The sequence below is a fragment of the Petaurus breviceps genome, unplaced genomic scaffold (assembly GCF_028583685.1).
Source record: "Petaurus breviceps papuanus isolate PSGF00001 unplaced genomic scaffold, PetGlider_PUasm1.0 187, whole genome shotgun sequence".
Taxonomy (NCBI): Eukaryota; Metazoa; Chordata; class Mammalia; order Diprotodontia; family Petauridae; genus Petaurus; species Petaurus breviceps.
Genome location: NW_027185799.1, coordinates 15203633 through 15221471, shown reverse-complemented (window position 1 = coordinate 15221471; position 17839 = coordinate 15203633). Strand labels below are relative to the sequence as shown.

General features: G+C 37.0%; 1 protein-coding gene across 8 annotated transcripts in view; it reads right to left on the bottom strand.

The window, feature by feature from the left end:
* The window catches only part of FREM1 (FRAS1 related extracellular matrix 1), a 271046-nt gene that overhangs the window by 58043 nt on the left and 195164 nt on the right, over window positions 1-17839 (bottom strand). For 6 of the 8 annotated variants that reach the window (XM_069090684.1, XM_069090686.1, XM_069090687.1 and 3 more), the window contains 5 exons: window positions 17601-17797; window positions 17055-17280; window positions 15056-15200; window positions 11383-11524; window positions 5810-6005 (listed from right to left, as the gene is read on the bottom strand). In XM_069090684.1, the coding sequence (XP_068946785.1) occupies window positions 5810-6005; window positions 11383-11524; window positions 15056-15200; window positions 17055-17280; window positions 17601-17797 (906 nt within the window). Of the gene's footprint in view, window positions 1-5809; window positions 6006-11382; window positions 11525-15055; window positions 15201-17054; window positions 17281-17600; window positions 17798-17839 lie in introns of those variants that run through there. The other 2 variants (XM_069090688.1, XM_069090690.1) reach the window with 2 other exon arrangements.

The window sequence follows — 17839 nt, the reverse complement described above, 5'->3', positions numbered from 1 at the left end:
CCCTAAGCTTGAAATGGTGCAGCAAACAGCTGATGAAGAAGATGGTGACTGAGAGTGGGATTTAGATTTCTAGACCATGGCTTAAAATATAGAATTGAGGGGTCCTTGGTTGGAAAGGAGTGTATCAATAAGCTCTGGCAAAATGCATTGATCGAGAGTCTTGAAAATCTAATCAAAAAAAGATTATTTTAAGCTAAAAATCATGGGAAGAAAAGAAAGCTTACACACAGATATATATATATAAATATATATATATGTGTGTGTGCATGCATACATGTATATCTGTGTATGTGTGTATATATACATTAATCTAGATACCATAGAAAAAAATATATAATAAGATGAATATCATTAGAAATACCAAGAAATTCATAGAAGACTAAATCTGAGAAACAAACCAGTAATAAAACTCTTGGCCCCAGGAATTTATGCACAAAGTACAGGTAAATAAAATATTAATATAATACATAAAACATGGATTAATAATAGATACTAAAACAGTGATTTTATATTTGTAAAGCATTTTTTATATATTCAATAATTTGTTTCTCAAAATAACACTGTAAGGTAAGAGCTGTTATTATTATTTCTCATTTTAGAGATGAAGAAACTGAGACTCAAGGATTTTAAATGACTAGCCCAGAGTCACATAGCCAGTAAGTGAATGAAGTAGAATTTGAGCCTGTCTTCCCAATTTCAAGGTCAGGATTGTATGCACTAGAAGATTCTGACCAGTAAAGAAGGTAAACTGATTAGAGGTTCTAACACAAAGAGGCAAATTTAACCTCACAGGTATCACTGAGACTCAGTAGGATGCAGCTTTATATCTGTAATATGACTCTGGAAGGTTAGACTTGATTCAAAAAGAACTGGTTAAGTAAAAATCATTTGGAGCATATTAAGAAGTTATACTTCTGTGGGAAAGTCCAGGAACCCAGTCAAGGGAAACATGATGGAAAGCATTTGGATGAATTTCAATGGAGGCAAAACAGGGACATTATTGTCATTGGATTATACCAAAAACCATTTGGACAGAATAACCAAATGCCAGAATTAGGATCCAAAAAGATTTCAACAGGCTAGAATGTTAGGCAAAAGAGAATAAGATGAAATTTAATAGACCTAAATGAAGAATCTTACAATTAGGTTTCAAAAAGTAACGAGATGGGCAAGAATAGTTATCTAATAGTTTATCCGAAAAAGATCTGAGGGTTTTAGTGGACTGAATGCTCAGTAGATATTAACAGTGTCACACAGTAGACACCCTTCAAACCCCCCCCCCCAAAAAAAAAAAAGCAAATAGGATGTTAGACTGCGTTAAGAGAGGAATATCTGCAATAAGGGAGACAATAATTCTGTTAGTTCTGCTAATAAGTTTGGAATGTTATTTTTAGTTCTGGATGCCTCATTTCATGAAGGATATTGACTACCTGGATAATAAGAGCACAGCCAAAATGTGAAGGGCTTCAAGATCACCTTTTGTAAAACGGCAGTGAAAATGCTGTTCTTCAGTCATTTGATTCATGCATGCATGCATTCAATAAGCAGTTATTAAGTGTCTGCTATGTACATAGCACTACACCAGGTACTGTGAGAACCACAAAGTTCAGGCAAGATACAAACTCTATTCTCATGGAATTTACAGTCTAATAAGGGATAAAGCACAGATCACAGGTTAATTAATGACCTACATACAATGGAAAATTCCTGTGCAAGTTGACTTGCAGGAAAAAATTTCACTTCTCTGTTGATTCAATATTCTTCCCTCACAAAATGAAAGCTATTGAACTCAACCCATTATCCTCTGTCTTATAGATGCCAGGAAATTGAAATCAAATTTAGTGCTAAACTGTGATCATTTGCTCCTCTTATAAATCTAGTAAAACTTATTCTTATTTTGATTCCTATAGGAAACCAAAGAGGGTCTCTCTCTAATTTTATAATATATTGCGCATTTGGTTTAACTTGTATCTGCCTCATTCCTTTTGAAAATCATTGGGATAGGAAAACCCAAATAAATCAGGGAATAACTGAGTTTATTAAAGTTCACAGTCACAGGATTCAAAGCCAAATCATAGGATTTAGAGCCAAAATGGAACTTAGGGGTTTCTCTAATCCAATTCACTCATATTACATGAGGAAACTGAGGCCGAAAGAGCACTTAAATTTTTGACGAATCCAAGAAAAAAGGTTAGAAGTATAAATTATGGGAATTATTATTTTTATTATAGGTAGGGAGCTAAATTATTCAAAATGTAGTACAAAATGCTCTTGCCTAACTACACACTTCAGATATAATGAGTATAAATCAAAACTATTAAGGGTTCCATTATTCAGGTATCCCATTTATAGTAGTCAATTCTGAAATTATTATATTGGCTGCCCTGATTGATATCAATAAATTTCATAATATTTTTAAAAACAGGTTTTAGTATATTTTCCCCATTGTCTGATTTATTTTCTTGATCACTATTAGCTAATGGACTTATGGTTATGAGCCATTTATCTGGGAGTAAGCTGTTCTAACCAAATTCATTTTCAAGATAATGGAATCTTATTCCATTAAAATTTAAACTATTTTAATAAAAAATTCTAAAATAGATCACAAACATGCCTGCCTTTTGAAACTGAATATGACAGAACCTTTTTTTGATGACTAAGCTCTTCATTATGGTCACCAATTATTATGGATGGTGGGATATTTCAGGGATTACTGAGATATGTTGGGACTGTGTGATCCCAAGATTACTATTATTGAGCTCTTGTGGCTGCTTTTCTGTTTTCTTCACAATTAGGCTCTCAGTTGCCACTCCCTGTCTCTAGCAGCTTCCTTTCTTTCTCCTAGTTTGCAGTTTATAATCTATAATGGATTGTACAACAGATATCCTAGTTTTCCATCAATCAATAGACAAGCATTAGAAGAACAGAAATTTAAGAATACCTTAAAGAAACATTTGTATTTTTGTGTTGATTGACATGCCTGGTTCTTTTAGTTTAAGCATCTAGTATGTACCCAATATTATGATGGATACTAAGCACACAAAGATAAAAATGAAATACTCCCTGACCTCAAGACACTTATTTGAATTTTACAAAATATGAATAAAGAAGTCCTGATAAGTTTTCTTTTGAGTATAGCAAATGTACTTCTTTGAATTGTAAACATTATAGGATATCCTTTTTGGTCACACAAGCTTTTCTGCTCCCTTCCTTGGTTCGCATTCTAGAAAATTGGAGTTGCCCGTTATGTCCATAAATAGTTATTTATTAAGTTACTACTAAGTGTCAAATGTTGAAGATACAAATATTTTATTAAAAAAGAAAAAGTCCCTATTCCCAATGAATTACAATCCACTGAAGGGGGAAAGGAAAAGGGGAAAGGGGGAAAATGGAAGGGGAGGGGAGGGGGAATGGAAGACAGCATATTCAAAATATATAATACAGAATGAAAGTACAAATAGAATAAAATTATAGAAAGTGAATAGAAAATAAACATGAGGTAGTTAAATATAAGGTAATTAGAAAAGAAGGGCTTTAGCAGCTGGGGCATCAGGAAAGTCTATGTGGTGAAGGTGGCATTTGAGTTGCTTCATGAAGAAAGTGACAAATTGTACAACCTGGAGGTGGGGAAGGAAGACATATGGAATGATTAGTACAATGGCATGTAGATGAGAGATGGAGTGCCATGTGCAAGGAGCAGACTGCGGGGAAGGAAGTAATGCATACTGAGGCTAGAAAGATAGAAGCGTGCCAGGGTGAGACAAGTTATTAAAGCCAAGAGAGAAGATATAGGAAGCATGGATCAGCTAGAGTTTACTGAGTAGGGGAATGACATGGTTCAGTTTTATGTTTAAGGACAATCACTTCGGCAGCTATGTGAAGGATAGATTAGATTGAGGAAAGACCCTAGGTAAGGAGATCAATTAGAAGGTTATTGCAAAAGACTGGATGAGAAGTAATGAAGGCCTCAATTAGATGATGGCTATGTCAATAGAAAAGGAGGTCAAATGTGAAAGATGTTGGAAGAGGAGGAAATGGCAAGATTTGGTAAATGATTGTATATGTGGAGTGAGGGAAAATGAGTAGTGGAGGATAATCCCACTGTTAAGAACCCGGGAGACTTGGGAGAATGGTGGTGCATTTCATTGAAATAGCTAAGTGTAAGAGAGGAGTGAGTTTGATGTGTTCTGTTTTGTACATAATCGATGAGAGATATCTCAAGGACATCCATTTTGAAATGTCCAATAGGTAACTGATGATGGAATACCAAAGCTCAGGAGAAAAACTAGGACTGGATATATAGTTCTATAGTCCTTTGATACAGATGATAAGGAGGGGCAGGATGGAGCCTTGAAGCACAATCACAGTTAAAGGGTGTGATATTGATGGTGAGCCAACGAAGAAAATTGAAAATGAGTGGCTATACCAGCAACAGGAGAGCCAGGAAGATAGTAGTATCATGAAAACTCAGAGAGAAAAGGTAACCAGGAGAGAGAAGACAACAGTGTCATGTGTACCTGAGAGGTCAATAACCTCCAGATACATGACAAGGGGGGAGTAAAAACTGAACTGGAGAGCTGGACAGTTGGATTTGAGTCCCAGCTTTACCACTGTGTAATCTTATAAATATATTTCACTTCTTTCAGTCTTAGCTACCCTAATTGTTAAATGAGGTCTAGATGACTGATAAGGTCACTTTCAGTTCTGAAATTCAAGTACTCAGCACAGTGCCTGGTACACATTTAATAAATGTGTATTTAATATTTACTATTTAATAAATGTTTACTGACTGATTGAATGCTCTTTTTGGTGGCTCAGGTATTAATTGTACAGATTGTATTTCTCTTTTTTTTTCTTTCTGAAGAATAACACACATGTTCATCATTTGGGCTAACCCTAGGCAAAACATAGGGAGCGGAAATACAGGGGACCTAATGACCAAAACATGTAGACAGAGGACAGGATGATAATGGAGAATGGAGAGTAGTTTAATAGAGCAAGTGAAGATTAGTCCGAAGGAAGGCATGAAAGATAGTTTGGAATTAGGTTGTTGAGGGCCTTGAATCTCAGATAAGGAATTTATAATTTATTCTATAGGCATGGGGGAGTCACTGAAGGTTTTCTAGTAGAGTAGCAACAGAAGTGTTCATTAGAAAGACTACTTAAGTAATGGTATGTAGGACTGATTAAAGAGGGGAAGATATTGAAAGAAGGAAGACTAATTAAGAAGCTGATATAATAATCTAGGTGAGGAGGAATGAGAGCCCAAGCTAGTGTAGTTGCCATGAAAGTAGAAAAGAGAGGATGTATTTTGAGAGGTACAACAAAGGTAGAAATGATAGAACTTGATAATTAGCTGGATATGGGAAGTGAGTGAGGAAGAGAAAAGAGTCAAAGAAAGACTCCAAAGTTATGAGTCTGAATGACTTGTATTATGAAAGTGATGACATGAGCAGAAATAGAGAAGTGAGGGATAGGAAGTTGAGATAATTTTGATTTTAGAAATAATAAGTTTGAGGTGTTTGGTGGTGCCTATATGTGAAGAAACCTAGAAAGCAACTGGAAATAATAGGAGCTCTGGGTAGAGTTAGGGCTGAAGAGAGATTTGGAAGTAAATGGTGATATTGGAAAGTAAGGGAGTAGACTGACTGAGCAAGAGGACAAGTAGAGAGAGAAGAGAAGGACGAAAGTAGAAGCAAGAGGGATACCCACTCTGTAGGGACAGAAGGAAGATGGGGATCAGGTTAGGGTTACTACCAGTCATGCTGTTTCCCAGTAATAAAAATTAAGCTGATTATTTTATTTTTACCCTTTTTGATGTACTTGATGCTGATGTGACAGTCCAGTGTGGGTGACCTGTTGTCTCCATCCCAGAGATGAAACGTGAAGCTATCTCGGTTCTGGGAGCCTATGGCCCCAGTGTGGATGTATCTCACCAAATTCAGGTCCACTTCCTCCTGAGTACATTTCATGCCAGCTTGAAGAGACACCCAGCTCCTCCCTATCTGAAAGGCAAAGAAATCAGATAGCTGTTCTAGAATGGCTGAGGGTTTTTCTTTCAGTTGTCTGTTGATTTTTCCACTACTCAAAAGATGTTTTCAACTTAAGCAGGAGAATCTCAAAGACTCCATCACTTTCTCATCAGACCTAGCCCCCTCCCACCATTACAGTGTTCTTATAGTATTACTCCCTACCATGTACTCTTTGATCCAATGACAGAAACTAGCCTCCTTGGTGATACAGTAACAAGTCATTCCTTTCCTTGATTCCAGGCATTTTCTCTGACTGTCTCCCATGCCTGAAATGTTTTCCCCTCCTCATCTCTGTCTACTAGCTTCCCTCACTTCCTTTAAGTCTCAAGTAAAATCCCATCTTCTACCCTATATCCCAACGCCTCTTAATTCTAATGCCTTCCCTCTCTAAATTATTTCCTATCTAGCTGGTATACAACTTCTTTGTATATATTTGTTTGCATGCTTTCTCCCCATTAGGCTGTGATCTCCTTAAGGGCAAAAATTATGTTATCTCTAGCACTTAACTCAGGGCTTGGCACACATTAATAAATGTTGAATAATTGATTGATTTCAGTACTTGTAAAGAAACTTCTCAAAATTAACTTTAGATTAGAGTGGAGGGAAGCAACCATCACAATAAAACTAGTTTAAAGAACACCGAATAAGGTCCCAAAAAGATTTGTAACCAGGTTATTTCCAAATTTTATATCTGTGCAACTGAATTAGTGTTTTCAAATTGATTTAAAACAAGTAATCATAACTAGTGAAGCAACATGGCACGGTGGAAAGAGGATAGCCCTTAGAGAAAGAAAAATCTGGTTTCAGGTCTTGTCCCCAACAAATATAACTGTGAGACCATTGGGCAAGGGACTTTTTGTATCCTGGAAACTAAAGCATTTAAGTTGTATGTGAGTTGTCAGTCTGTACTAGCGGCTAGAATTTTCACACCAGGAATGCCCTATACTGATGAACTCACAGCTCTACATAACTTCCAAAACATAACCAATTAATTATGCTCATTAATGAGTTGGGCAATTTAACTTTTAATTGTTGTTGTACATTGATACTTCAGGAGGCAATTTCATTTGTTCTGGTAATCCCTTCACTAACAGAGAGTAACTCTGTAAACACCTTAAATAAGCTGTCTTTATGAGTTGCTTCTGGCCAAAAATATTCAACATCTGGTGGCCAAGTTTCTGATGATGAGCCTCTGAAAATTTAGCTAGGCTGGTGTTCAGATGACAAAAGTGTTTCCTTGCTTGTACTCTCCAGTTTGCTAGAAACCGATAGAATTTGTATTCTGTTGACACAACCTTTGAAAACACAGGATATCCCAACCCCTTAGTCAAGATTGGACATCAGAGGAGGAACTATATGAACTATATCAGAGGAGGAAATATATGTGCATTTCTGTGTGTGTCTAGAAATAACTACACACATATATAAATACACATATTCACACACAAAATTGCATATATGAGAGCTAGTGTGGCTTGGTGAATAGAAAGATACCCTAAGAGGCAAGATCTGGGTCTTGCCTCTGACACATATTGACTATGTCATCTTGAGCAAGACACTGAAGCACTGAGAACCCCAAGCAACTCTCTAAGACCAGACATAGGTCAGTCACTATCAGTAGTAGAAAAGAGAATTTTAATACATGAAACACTGATGAAATTGCAAAACAAACCATGTGTGTAATACACACACATATACATACATGTATATATTTCTTAAGTTTGGATCCTTCTACATTATTTTTTTTTTGAGCCTTTTGGAGGGCAATTGGGGTTAAGTAACTTGCCCAAGATTACATGGCTAGTATTTTTTGTGTGGGTGTTAAGTGTCTCAGGCCGGAACCGAACTCAGGTCCTCCCGATTCCAGGGCCGGCGCTTTACTCACTGCGCCACCTAGCCGCCCCTTGATCCTTCTACATTATTATTTTTTATTTCATCTATTCAAAATATCCTGAATTTGATGACTGGCTTCATTATTATAGCTAGAAGGAAAAAGAAAATTTCTAGATCTCTCATCCCCCTCTTCCTACCCCCCTGCATCTTTCCCAAAATTACTAGTAGAGAAAACATCTGAGATCTCCATGGCTCCAGACATTAATAATCATTAAATGATCTAATCTGTAAGTCTAACATTTGAATTATTCCAGAATATTCTAGCTTTCTGGGCAAACACCCAGTCTGTGCAGTGAGTCACAGGACTAGCAAATATGCAGAGATGTGAAGGAAATTAGGTTATTGTCTTGGAGAGTTGATATTCTAATGAAATAGCAAAAAGCTGACTATATATATTACCAAAAAAAAAATAGACAAGTGTTCAGTGATATCCTAAACTCTTATGAGGCAGCTAGGTAACACAGTGAATAGAGCATTGGGCCTTGAATCAGAAAGACACAAGTTCAAATCCAACCTCAGACACTTACTAGTTGTGACCCAAGTAACTTACCCTCTATCTGCCTCAATTTCCTTATCCATAAAATGGGGATAATAATAGCATCAACCTCCCAGGGCTGTTGTGAGCATCAAATGAAATAATAATTATAAAGTGCTTAGCACAATTCCTGGAACACAGTAAATGCTATATAAATGTTAGCTAGTCTTTTTATTATTAGGGAAGTTGGTGAATTTTTAAATCTCTGATTTTCAGTGGTGGTAGGGCTGGGTCTCTTGGGTTCCAGCTGTAGGGAGTGGATAGTCAGGGCTTGGATTGAAGACAATTAAATCCCACCAGAAGATGTGGCAACTATTCCCCCTTACATACCTCCCACTCAGAGGATAGAGTGGTTTGGCCCCCAACCCTAAGGACCTAGGAATACTAGAGAAAATTTTACTTCTTTTGTTTTGATAAATTATTGTGTTTGGAAAAAAATGTTGAATTAATACTGAATTAAATTTATTCCACTTGGTTTAAATTTCTGAAACAATGAATGATCTCCTTTTGCATATTTCCATTTCACTTGATGCAGAATTCCATAAGCCAGCAGTTCCTGGCAAAGAAGATTTTTTTTCCCCTCTAATTTATTGCCATTCTTCATGCTCTGTCCCCACCCACCTCCTTCTATTTCTTTCATATTTACAGTACTTTCTTGGTATTTATGCCCATGATAAACTTATAGACTGGCATATTTTATCCACTCATTGAATCAATTTGGTTTCCTGCTTCACATGATGACCTCTTCCAGGTGTATTTCCCTTTCCCTCCAAGATACTTATTTCCTTTTAGATATACCAACTAAAAAAAATTTTTTTATGTGTGTGTATGTGTTTGTTTTTTGCAAATTCTCTATTGAATTTAGTTTTCAAAAGCAAGTAAATACAGTGGAATTTTGCCTAAAGTAGCTAGCATTTACATAGTGCTTTAAAGTCTGTAAATTGTATTACAATTATCATCTTACCCGGTCCTTACAACAACCCTGGCCAGTAGGTGTTATTTTAACCCCATTTTATACATGAGGAAAATGAGGCAATTTACCTAGAGTCACACAGCTAGTAAGTATATGAGAATGGATTTGAACTCAAGTCTTCCTGACTCTAGTTGTGTTGCGCTATCCACTGCACCACCAAGCTGCTTCTGATGTGATATTTGATCCATACCCTGGCCATGAAACACATAGGTCATCAATGTCATGCAGGAACTCAGAAAAAAAGTTGAAAATAAGGGGTCAGAATTAAGGACAGGAAGTAGAGACATGAGGAGAAGAAAATAAAGAACCCAGAAGCACTATGGAAGGTCTGACATATAATGTTTCAGAAAAAATCACATGCGACATATGGGAGGGCAGGAGGAGGTCCAAAAAGATACCTGGGAAGTGAGGCTTGAGGACTTGGAAGTGAGGCTTGAGGATCTCTAAAGGAGCTAGGTGGGGAGCACTTAGAGTCATATAGGAACTTCTGAATCTCAAGATTTCCAGAGTCAGAACCTCCATTTTCCAAGAAAACTAAATTTGTGATATTTTACCATATTTCTGCTTTGTTATCCTTGCAAACAAAATAAGAGCACTCTTGTACCTCATTTGAAATCAGTGTTTTATCTTTACTGTGATTCTATTTGGTGCCTACCACCCAATAATATCAATTAAGTTCACTTAGAATAGAATCTATCTATATTCTAGGAATGCATCTATCACAATAGAAAGGCTTAAAAAAAACCTAGCAAACATTTCTGGATCGCAAGTTGTTGGGAATTTTTATGTCTACCATTCAAATAATCAGTTTGATGGATTTTTTTCACTGAATGGACCAGTTATGAGAGCTAGTCAATTGCTGATAGACACAGTCTGGGCAGTGAGAAGTCCCACCATTCCATTTTCTGAAATGAACCAATGGAGGTGTTGTAAGCTCAAAAAGTAAATTGATGGCAGAGTTTGAGAAAGAATCTAAGTTTTTTCACTCCCAGTCCTGAGGTACTGTAATGGGAATGCAAATTTGGAAGATCTTCCCTGCCCCTAGGCTAAAATGCACCTGAAGCCTGGGGAGAGAGGCTTGTTTTTCAGTAGATACTTCTTGATTGGCCAGTGAGTCAATAAGGTTGTTACATTCTCTGAGCCAGGAGAAGGCTATATAAGCCCTGATGTGTAGCTTTGTTTTGGGACTCACTTTGAGAAGTGTTCTGTGATTTGATCTGAATTCTGGGAAGCCATTGTTGAGAGTCCCCCGGCTTTGAAAAACCCAGATGTGGAAACCCAGATGTTGACTGGGTATGGATGTAATGGTTGGACAGTTTGGAAATCTGTCTACTTGATCTGTTTCTGTCTTGATAATTCTGCCTGTATGCTTTGAAGTTCGGGGTGCTGACCTTTTTCCCCTGAACAAGGTAAACGATATATGTCTGACTGATTAAAGTAAGCTTGTTAACCCATTTTGAGTTGCTTTCCTTTATCAAAGCAGATCCAAGATCCTGTGGTGGCGGCAAACCCTGAGGACGCTTGGGGTGCTTGCTGCTACAGGTACTATCCCCTGACTTACACATCCTCCAACTGTGTGATGCATATGATTTTTCTCATCTTAAAAGTTCTCAAAATAGATATGAGCAATTTAACAATAAGAGGTTAATTCATTAATACATGTAGGCAACTCCTTGTGTGGGAACACTTCATGACAAGCCATTCATCCACAATTTACAGTCTTAAAGAATAGCCTAGAGCACTAAGAAGTTAATAACTTGTCCATGGTCACAATATATATATACATATATGTATATATGTTTATTAGAGATAAAACTTCTACCCAGTTCTTCCTGCCTCTAAAGTTGGCATTCCATACTAACTCTCATTATGACACATGACCTACTAAGTTTAAGGAAGACAAATATTACTTGCTTTTTGTATTTTTTTAAGATAAAAAGGCCACTCACCTTCAGCTGAAGCTGCCCATTTTCTGGGAGTCTTTCAAAAAAATAATAAATTTTCTCTCTAGGTGTGTCTTTATCTGTAGCTGATAGAACAGCACTAGAAATAATATGAGTTTCACCCATATTCAATTCTATTTCAGCCTTCCTGTGAAAAGAAACATATCCACATTTCTTTAGATAGAATATCCTTAGAATATGGCTCCCATAGTGGTTACACTATCACCTTATCAAAGATTATTCCACAAATGGAGGAATGACATTCAATGGTATCTGAAGCTATAAAAATGCTGAGTTAGAAAAGAATTATTTAAGGAATTATATTACTTATATGATCTTTAAGATCCTTTCTAGTTCTAAAATTATTTTTTTAATTTTATTTTTAATTTATGGAATAAAACAAGCATTTCCATAACACAATAGAATAAAAAAGATGATTGCACACAAAACTGCAAATCTACTATGCACAACTTGCTATTCCTTTCATATATACAACAAAATTTTCTAAAATTCTATGCTTCTATATATATCAAGGTTTATGGATCATATAAGTCTTAGCACTATTATGGGTGATTCTAAATAACTAAGCCAATGAGAACTGGTTTGTTACAGGAATGTAAATTTTTAAGATATTCCCTGCCCCTAGGTTAAGTGCACCTGGAGCCTGTGGTGGGAGGCTTGTTTTTCAGGAACACCCACACCTTGGTGCTTTGTGACTGGGCAGTGGGTCAAGAGCGTTGTTACATTCTCTGACCCAGGAGGCTATATAATCCTTGATGTGAGACTTTGTTTTGGGGCTCACTTTGAGAAGTGTTGTGTGATTTGACCAGATGAGACTCTGGACAGCTGTTAAGAGCCCCCTGGTTTTGAAAAACCCAGATGTTGATGCTTCCCTCTCTGGTAACTGTGATTTGGTATGGATGTAATGGTTGGACAATTGGAGGCCTGTCTGCTTGAAATGTTTCTGTCTGTATACTCTGAAGTTCAAGGTGCTGACCTTTTTCCCCTGAACTAGGTAAATGATGTTTGATTTATTAAAGCAAGATTGTTAATCCATTTTGAGTTGCTTTTCTTTAGAAAAGCAGATCTAAGAACCTGTGTTGGCAGCCACCCTGGGGATGCTGAGGTACTTGCTGCTACATGGTTAGATCTAGCCCCTACCTCATAAATTCTGTTCACCATTAGTACCTGTTTAGAATGGGAGATGTTATATCAAGACAATTACATTCTTCATTACAACACAGTGTTAACCAGAGGAATTTGAACAAAATGTGGTGGCAGCATAGAGGATTCATCACCAAAGAACTCACATTTTAAAAGGGCGTGTTCAAGAAATGGCAGAGTTAATAAATGAGGAAGGATACAGAAAAGTAGCAAGGTTTTATAATAAGACCCAATAGGAAAACAAAAGTCCCGTGGCAGGTGGAATTGATCACAAATGTTAAAAACAACAAAATGACTTTTTTGCACTATAGTGAGACAAAAAAGATCAATCAAGGGACAGTAGACCTGCTTGGGATGGGATGAAAAGGTGATAGGTAGCAGTAAAGAGAAGAGGTTTCTCAACTACAATAATTTATCTGTTTTCTCTACTAAAAAAAAAAAAGAATTATCTTCAGACTGGGAAAGACAAACCAACAATGGTGAACAGGGAATTCAAAGCCATGATCAGTGAGGAGATGGTAAAAAGATTACAAAACTACCCTTGTAAGTGCAGATATTTGAAGAATCAGGGACATAAGCCAAGGGACTTTCAGTCAGAATAGGCCAAGTCAGGTTAACCTTGCTTCCTTTCTTCACAAACTAACTAGACTGTTGGATCAACAAAAGGCTGAAGATCATTAGATCATACACATCATTAGATAGACTCAGAACTGATCTAATGACTAGAATAAAAAAAGTAGCCATTAAAGGACTGATGTTAATTTGGAAGACTGAAGGGAGGGGAGTGTCCCCAGGGATCTTCCTTAGTCCTTTGCTGTTTGACACTTTTATTAATGAGTTGGATTGAGGTATAAATCATGTACATTTTAAATATATAGATGAAGCTGGGAGGAATAACAAAGATGTTTACACTGAGGGGTGGCATTTCAGAGAGAGATTAGAGATTAAGACACAGATGTTATGGGAGAGGATGCGCTTGTTAAGAAGGACAATAAAAAGAGGAATGGGAGGGCTTAAAGAGAACCCTTGTGGATCCCCTCAGTTGGGGGGGCGAAAGAAAGGCAAGGATGAAGGACATGGAGAAATAGCAAGGCAGGAGGGGGAAACTGGTCATGAAAACCATATGAAAAAACCATGCCAGGGGGTAGTTAACAGCTTCAAAGACTATGGAAAGTCTAAAGAAAGAAGATGAAAACTTAAGAAAAAAGTTATTAGATATGAACATCATTGGTAACTTTTAGGATAATAGTTTGACACTCTTATATAGCAGATTAGAAGGAGGAAGCAGTGAATGTAGGTGACTTATGAAAAGGAGAGCTGAAAATCTTTAAGTACTATACTGATCTAAGTTGTTATTCAAAGAAAACAGAAGGTGAGGGGAAAAAATTTTTTAATTTATTTAAGGATAAGGGAAAGATTTTTTTAAGATAAGGAAGATTTTGATATCTCTGTGCAAAGAGGATGGAGACGGAGTAGGGAGGGGAGGGGGGAGAGAGAGGGAGACAGAGAGAGGGAGAGGGAGAGGGAGAGGGAGAGAGAGAGAGAGAGCATGCTTGAAATACAACTAAGAGAAAGAACAATCAACCAAAAACCTGGAAGAGATGAGAGGAGATGAAATCATATCAAGGACATGAGTGAAGACATGTGGATATAGAAAAAGAGATGCTTTTTCCACTGAGGAAGAAAGGAGAGGAGAGGATGGGAGAAGACAAAGAGAAATTATGAGGTGAAGAGAGTATGTTGCTGTGTAATTCTGTAGGATTTTTTTAAAGGTGATGAGATAATAAGAATGGAAGTATCTTCTCAAACCTCAAACTTCTTTGTATTTTCATACAAATGGCAGGGCCACAGAAACTCATTTTCTTATCTTCTCTTAGTGATTGTCAAGGTTCCTACTGGAAATGCCATCTCAATACAAGAGGAGGAGGTTTGCCAGGAAATGGAAAGAACATGTTTTGGAAAGCACTCTTAATTCCTCTTCTTCCCAAGTGGTCAGACCAAAGGCTGAAGTCAATGCCTGTGTATGGATGGGCCAGCAGAGGGTGCACTGAGACCAAAATTGCTTTGCTAGGGGAGACCCCCCCCCCCCCCATGGTCTCAAGGATTGGATGTGACCTAAATTCAGAGATGACTTGTTTAATTTTTTTTTAAGCCAGCATGCATTCTACAGAGATAAGTTTAAGAACTAAAGCACATCCATGATTAGACTTATTCTCATTGATCTAACCCAAAATATTTTTGTTCAACATATCACATCCATATCAAACCATTTTGACTGGCACAGCCAGTCTTGCTGACTTGCTACGGGAGCCAGTAGTCTTCCATAATGACAGTTAAATAAAAGACACAAAATTAAATATATTTTTTTCAATTTACTGCATGTGGTAGGCACGTAATAAATGTTTGTTGAATGAATGGTCATCAATTTGCACTGAATATTACAAAGGTAACTTGTATCATATAAGTTGATATGGAAAGGTAATGACTTCTTTCCTATAAAGGGCCTATGGCTTACTTGGTCAGCACTGGTTTCTCATCATTGACTGGCAGGATCTTTATTGAAATAGTTCTCAGGATTTTATGTTTCCCATCTGACAACTGGATTGTAAAGTCATCAGCAAGGTTTTCCGAGTCATCATGTATGTATATCAACTTCATTCCTGGAAAAGGGAAAAACGAGAGAAAGTAAATCTGTCTCCATTTAAGCCACCACATTTCTTTGCCTCAACCACCCCTAATCCAAGTTGCCAGTAGCTTAGTCTCCTTTGGAGAACAGGCCTAGACATCAGCAGCAGCTCATTAATCCATCAGCACTAGCAGAAACTCCAAGACACACTCCTGATGTCTGTCTATTCAAAGAACTCAAGATAATTCACTTTCCACAGTCCAGCTTTGTTCAGTGAGATTTAAGTGAAACAAAACTGGTTCTGTCGATCAAAAGCATGGTTTTCTTGAGAGGGAGAGTTGAGACTATCACATTTCACTTTCTGAGTCTTAAAATATTGAAGTCTTCTAAAAGAAAAAATACCATATGAAAAATATATTCTCTGGTTCACTATGGATTGTTACTGATTTCAATGAGATACTAGATTCCAGGACTCTGTAAGAGCCGGATACATAATTTTGTGAAGGAATGAAAAGACAAAAGAAGTGATGATCTGATGGAAAAAGCTGAAAAGAAAATTAATTAAATTACCAAATGAAAATATGGATAGTGATTTTTTTCATCTGTGCTTTTTGAAAAAGAAACTAGAGGAGGAAGGAACCATTGCCCCAAACCAAAAGAAGTATGCTAGATAGTCATTAAGGATCTCCAAATCTTAGTGATGACTGTCCTTGAATAGAATTATAATTCAAATAAGTATGGCTTTTCTTGAAGGTTTTCTCAAGCATTAAGAGGAGATGAGAAATAGTAAGCCTGGCATGAGGGGATATGGTAATGAAGAGAATAACTTTTTTCAAATGATCCAGGGGCTAATATCCTGCTATATTGTGTGACTTAAAGAGCACATCATCACCATAAAGAATAATGCTTCTATATTTGATTTAGATTTGTAGATTTTTCATTGCAGAAAAAATCTTTTGCCTTTTTTTTTGGAGGGCAATTGGGGTTAAGTGACTTGCCCAATGTCACATGGCTAGTTTTGTGTGTGTGTGTGTGTGTGTGTGTGTGTGTGTGTGTGTGTGTGTTAAGTGTCTGAGGCCAGATCCAAACCCAGGTCCTCCTGACTCCAGGGCCAGTGCTCTATTCACTGTGCCACCTAGCTGCCCCTAGAAAAAAATCTTTTAAAATTAAGTTTAAAGGCTCCAAACTTCTACACACTGAAAAGAAAAAATATTTTAAACTATTAAAAATAGGCAGTGGGGCAGCTAGGTGGCATAGTGAATAGAATACCGTCCCTGGAGTCAGGATGGCCTCAGACATTTGACACTTAACTAGCTGTGTGACCTTGGGCAAGTCACAACCCCAATTGCCTTGCCTTCCCCCCTCCAAAAAAATGCATTAAAATGTCCAAGATAACTAAATAAAATATTTAATATTATGAATACTATGAAAGTGTAATCTCATTTTCAAACAAAGGAAGAAATTTCATATTCCCCAAAATCTCCCCCTCACCTATCATCTCTATTTTTAGCTTCCTGTTGTGGGTTAATCCAGAACTCAGAAAAAATTTGACAAGTTTACTGGTAAGAAGAAAACATTCCCTGATAGACTCTAGGAGTCAGAAAAAGGTTTATGCTAAACTAAGAAACTCTTTCAATAAATTATTAGTGTAATTATAGTATTTGGAGTGTAACCCTGGTCCTAAAGCCCACTGGTGCAGGACTTTGATCTCTGACAATAAGGAAAGAGTCTCATACCAACAGGCTTTGGGATTGTGTTACACTAGGCCTCTCTGGTTATAGCCTTGAAGTCAAAAAAGTCACCTTTAATTTCATCTTTATGATAGCCATTATTATATTTTATGGTTTTAATTATTAAACTAGTCAAACAGCATAAAAAGAAGACATACCAGTTTTAAGAAGCTCCATTGAAAAATCATGCACAGGAAGTTCATGGTTCTTGTAGATATTGATTAACTGCTTATAATGAGGGATGTCATTTCTGTGTACCCCATTGATGAGAAGGCCATGCTGTGGTTTATGGGTAATGGTGAACGTCAAATGATCTTTTGGTACGTCTAAGTCAGTTGCTTTGATGACTGAAAGATCCAGCTCTTTCATCTGACCCTCAGAAACCTAAACCAGAATATATCAGAAAACAAAGGTTGAGTATGAAAATTAGTCTTGCTTCCAAGAACACCTCTATGAAGCAGAATCCATTGAAGCAGATTTCATTTCAACAATTCAATTAGGCAGAGTTCTCCGAAGATTCCACTGCATGTCTTAGAACTATATTTTTTTCCAGCAACCTTGGAATATTACATAGACACAAGCCCAGGTAAAACCCATGTAAATAAGTGAAGGCAAGAGGGAATTTCAGAAGACCAAGCAAACCAAGCAAAAATACATGTCAACACCTCACAGACAGCCACACAAAATGTTGCTTTCTTTCTTACAGTGATATTCTGTGCCACAAACTCAGGAACCTCATCATTGGTGGGGTTAATCAGAATGTAAAAAGGAATTTCCACAGAACGCTGTTTTCCATCTGTGACGTAAATCATAAATTGATCTGCAGTTGGCTCTATCCTCAGATGCCTGGACTGCACATAGTTTATGTGCAAAGCCTTCATGTCTTTCCACTGAAATGAAGCTGGAACATACACAAAGAAATGGCAGACAACATAAGAATTAC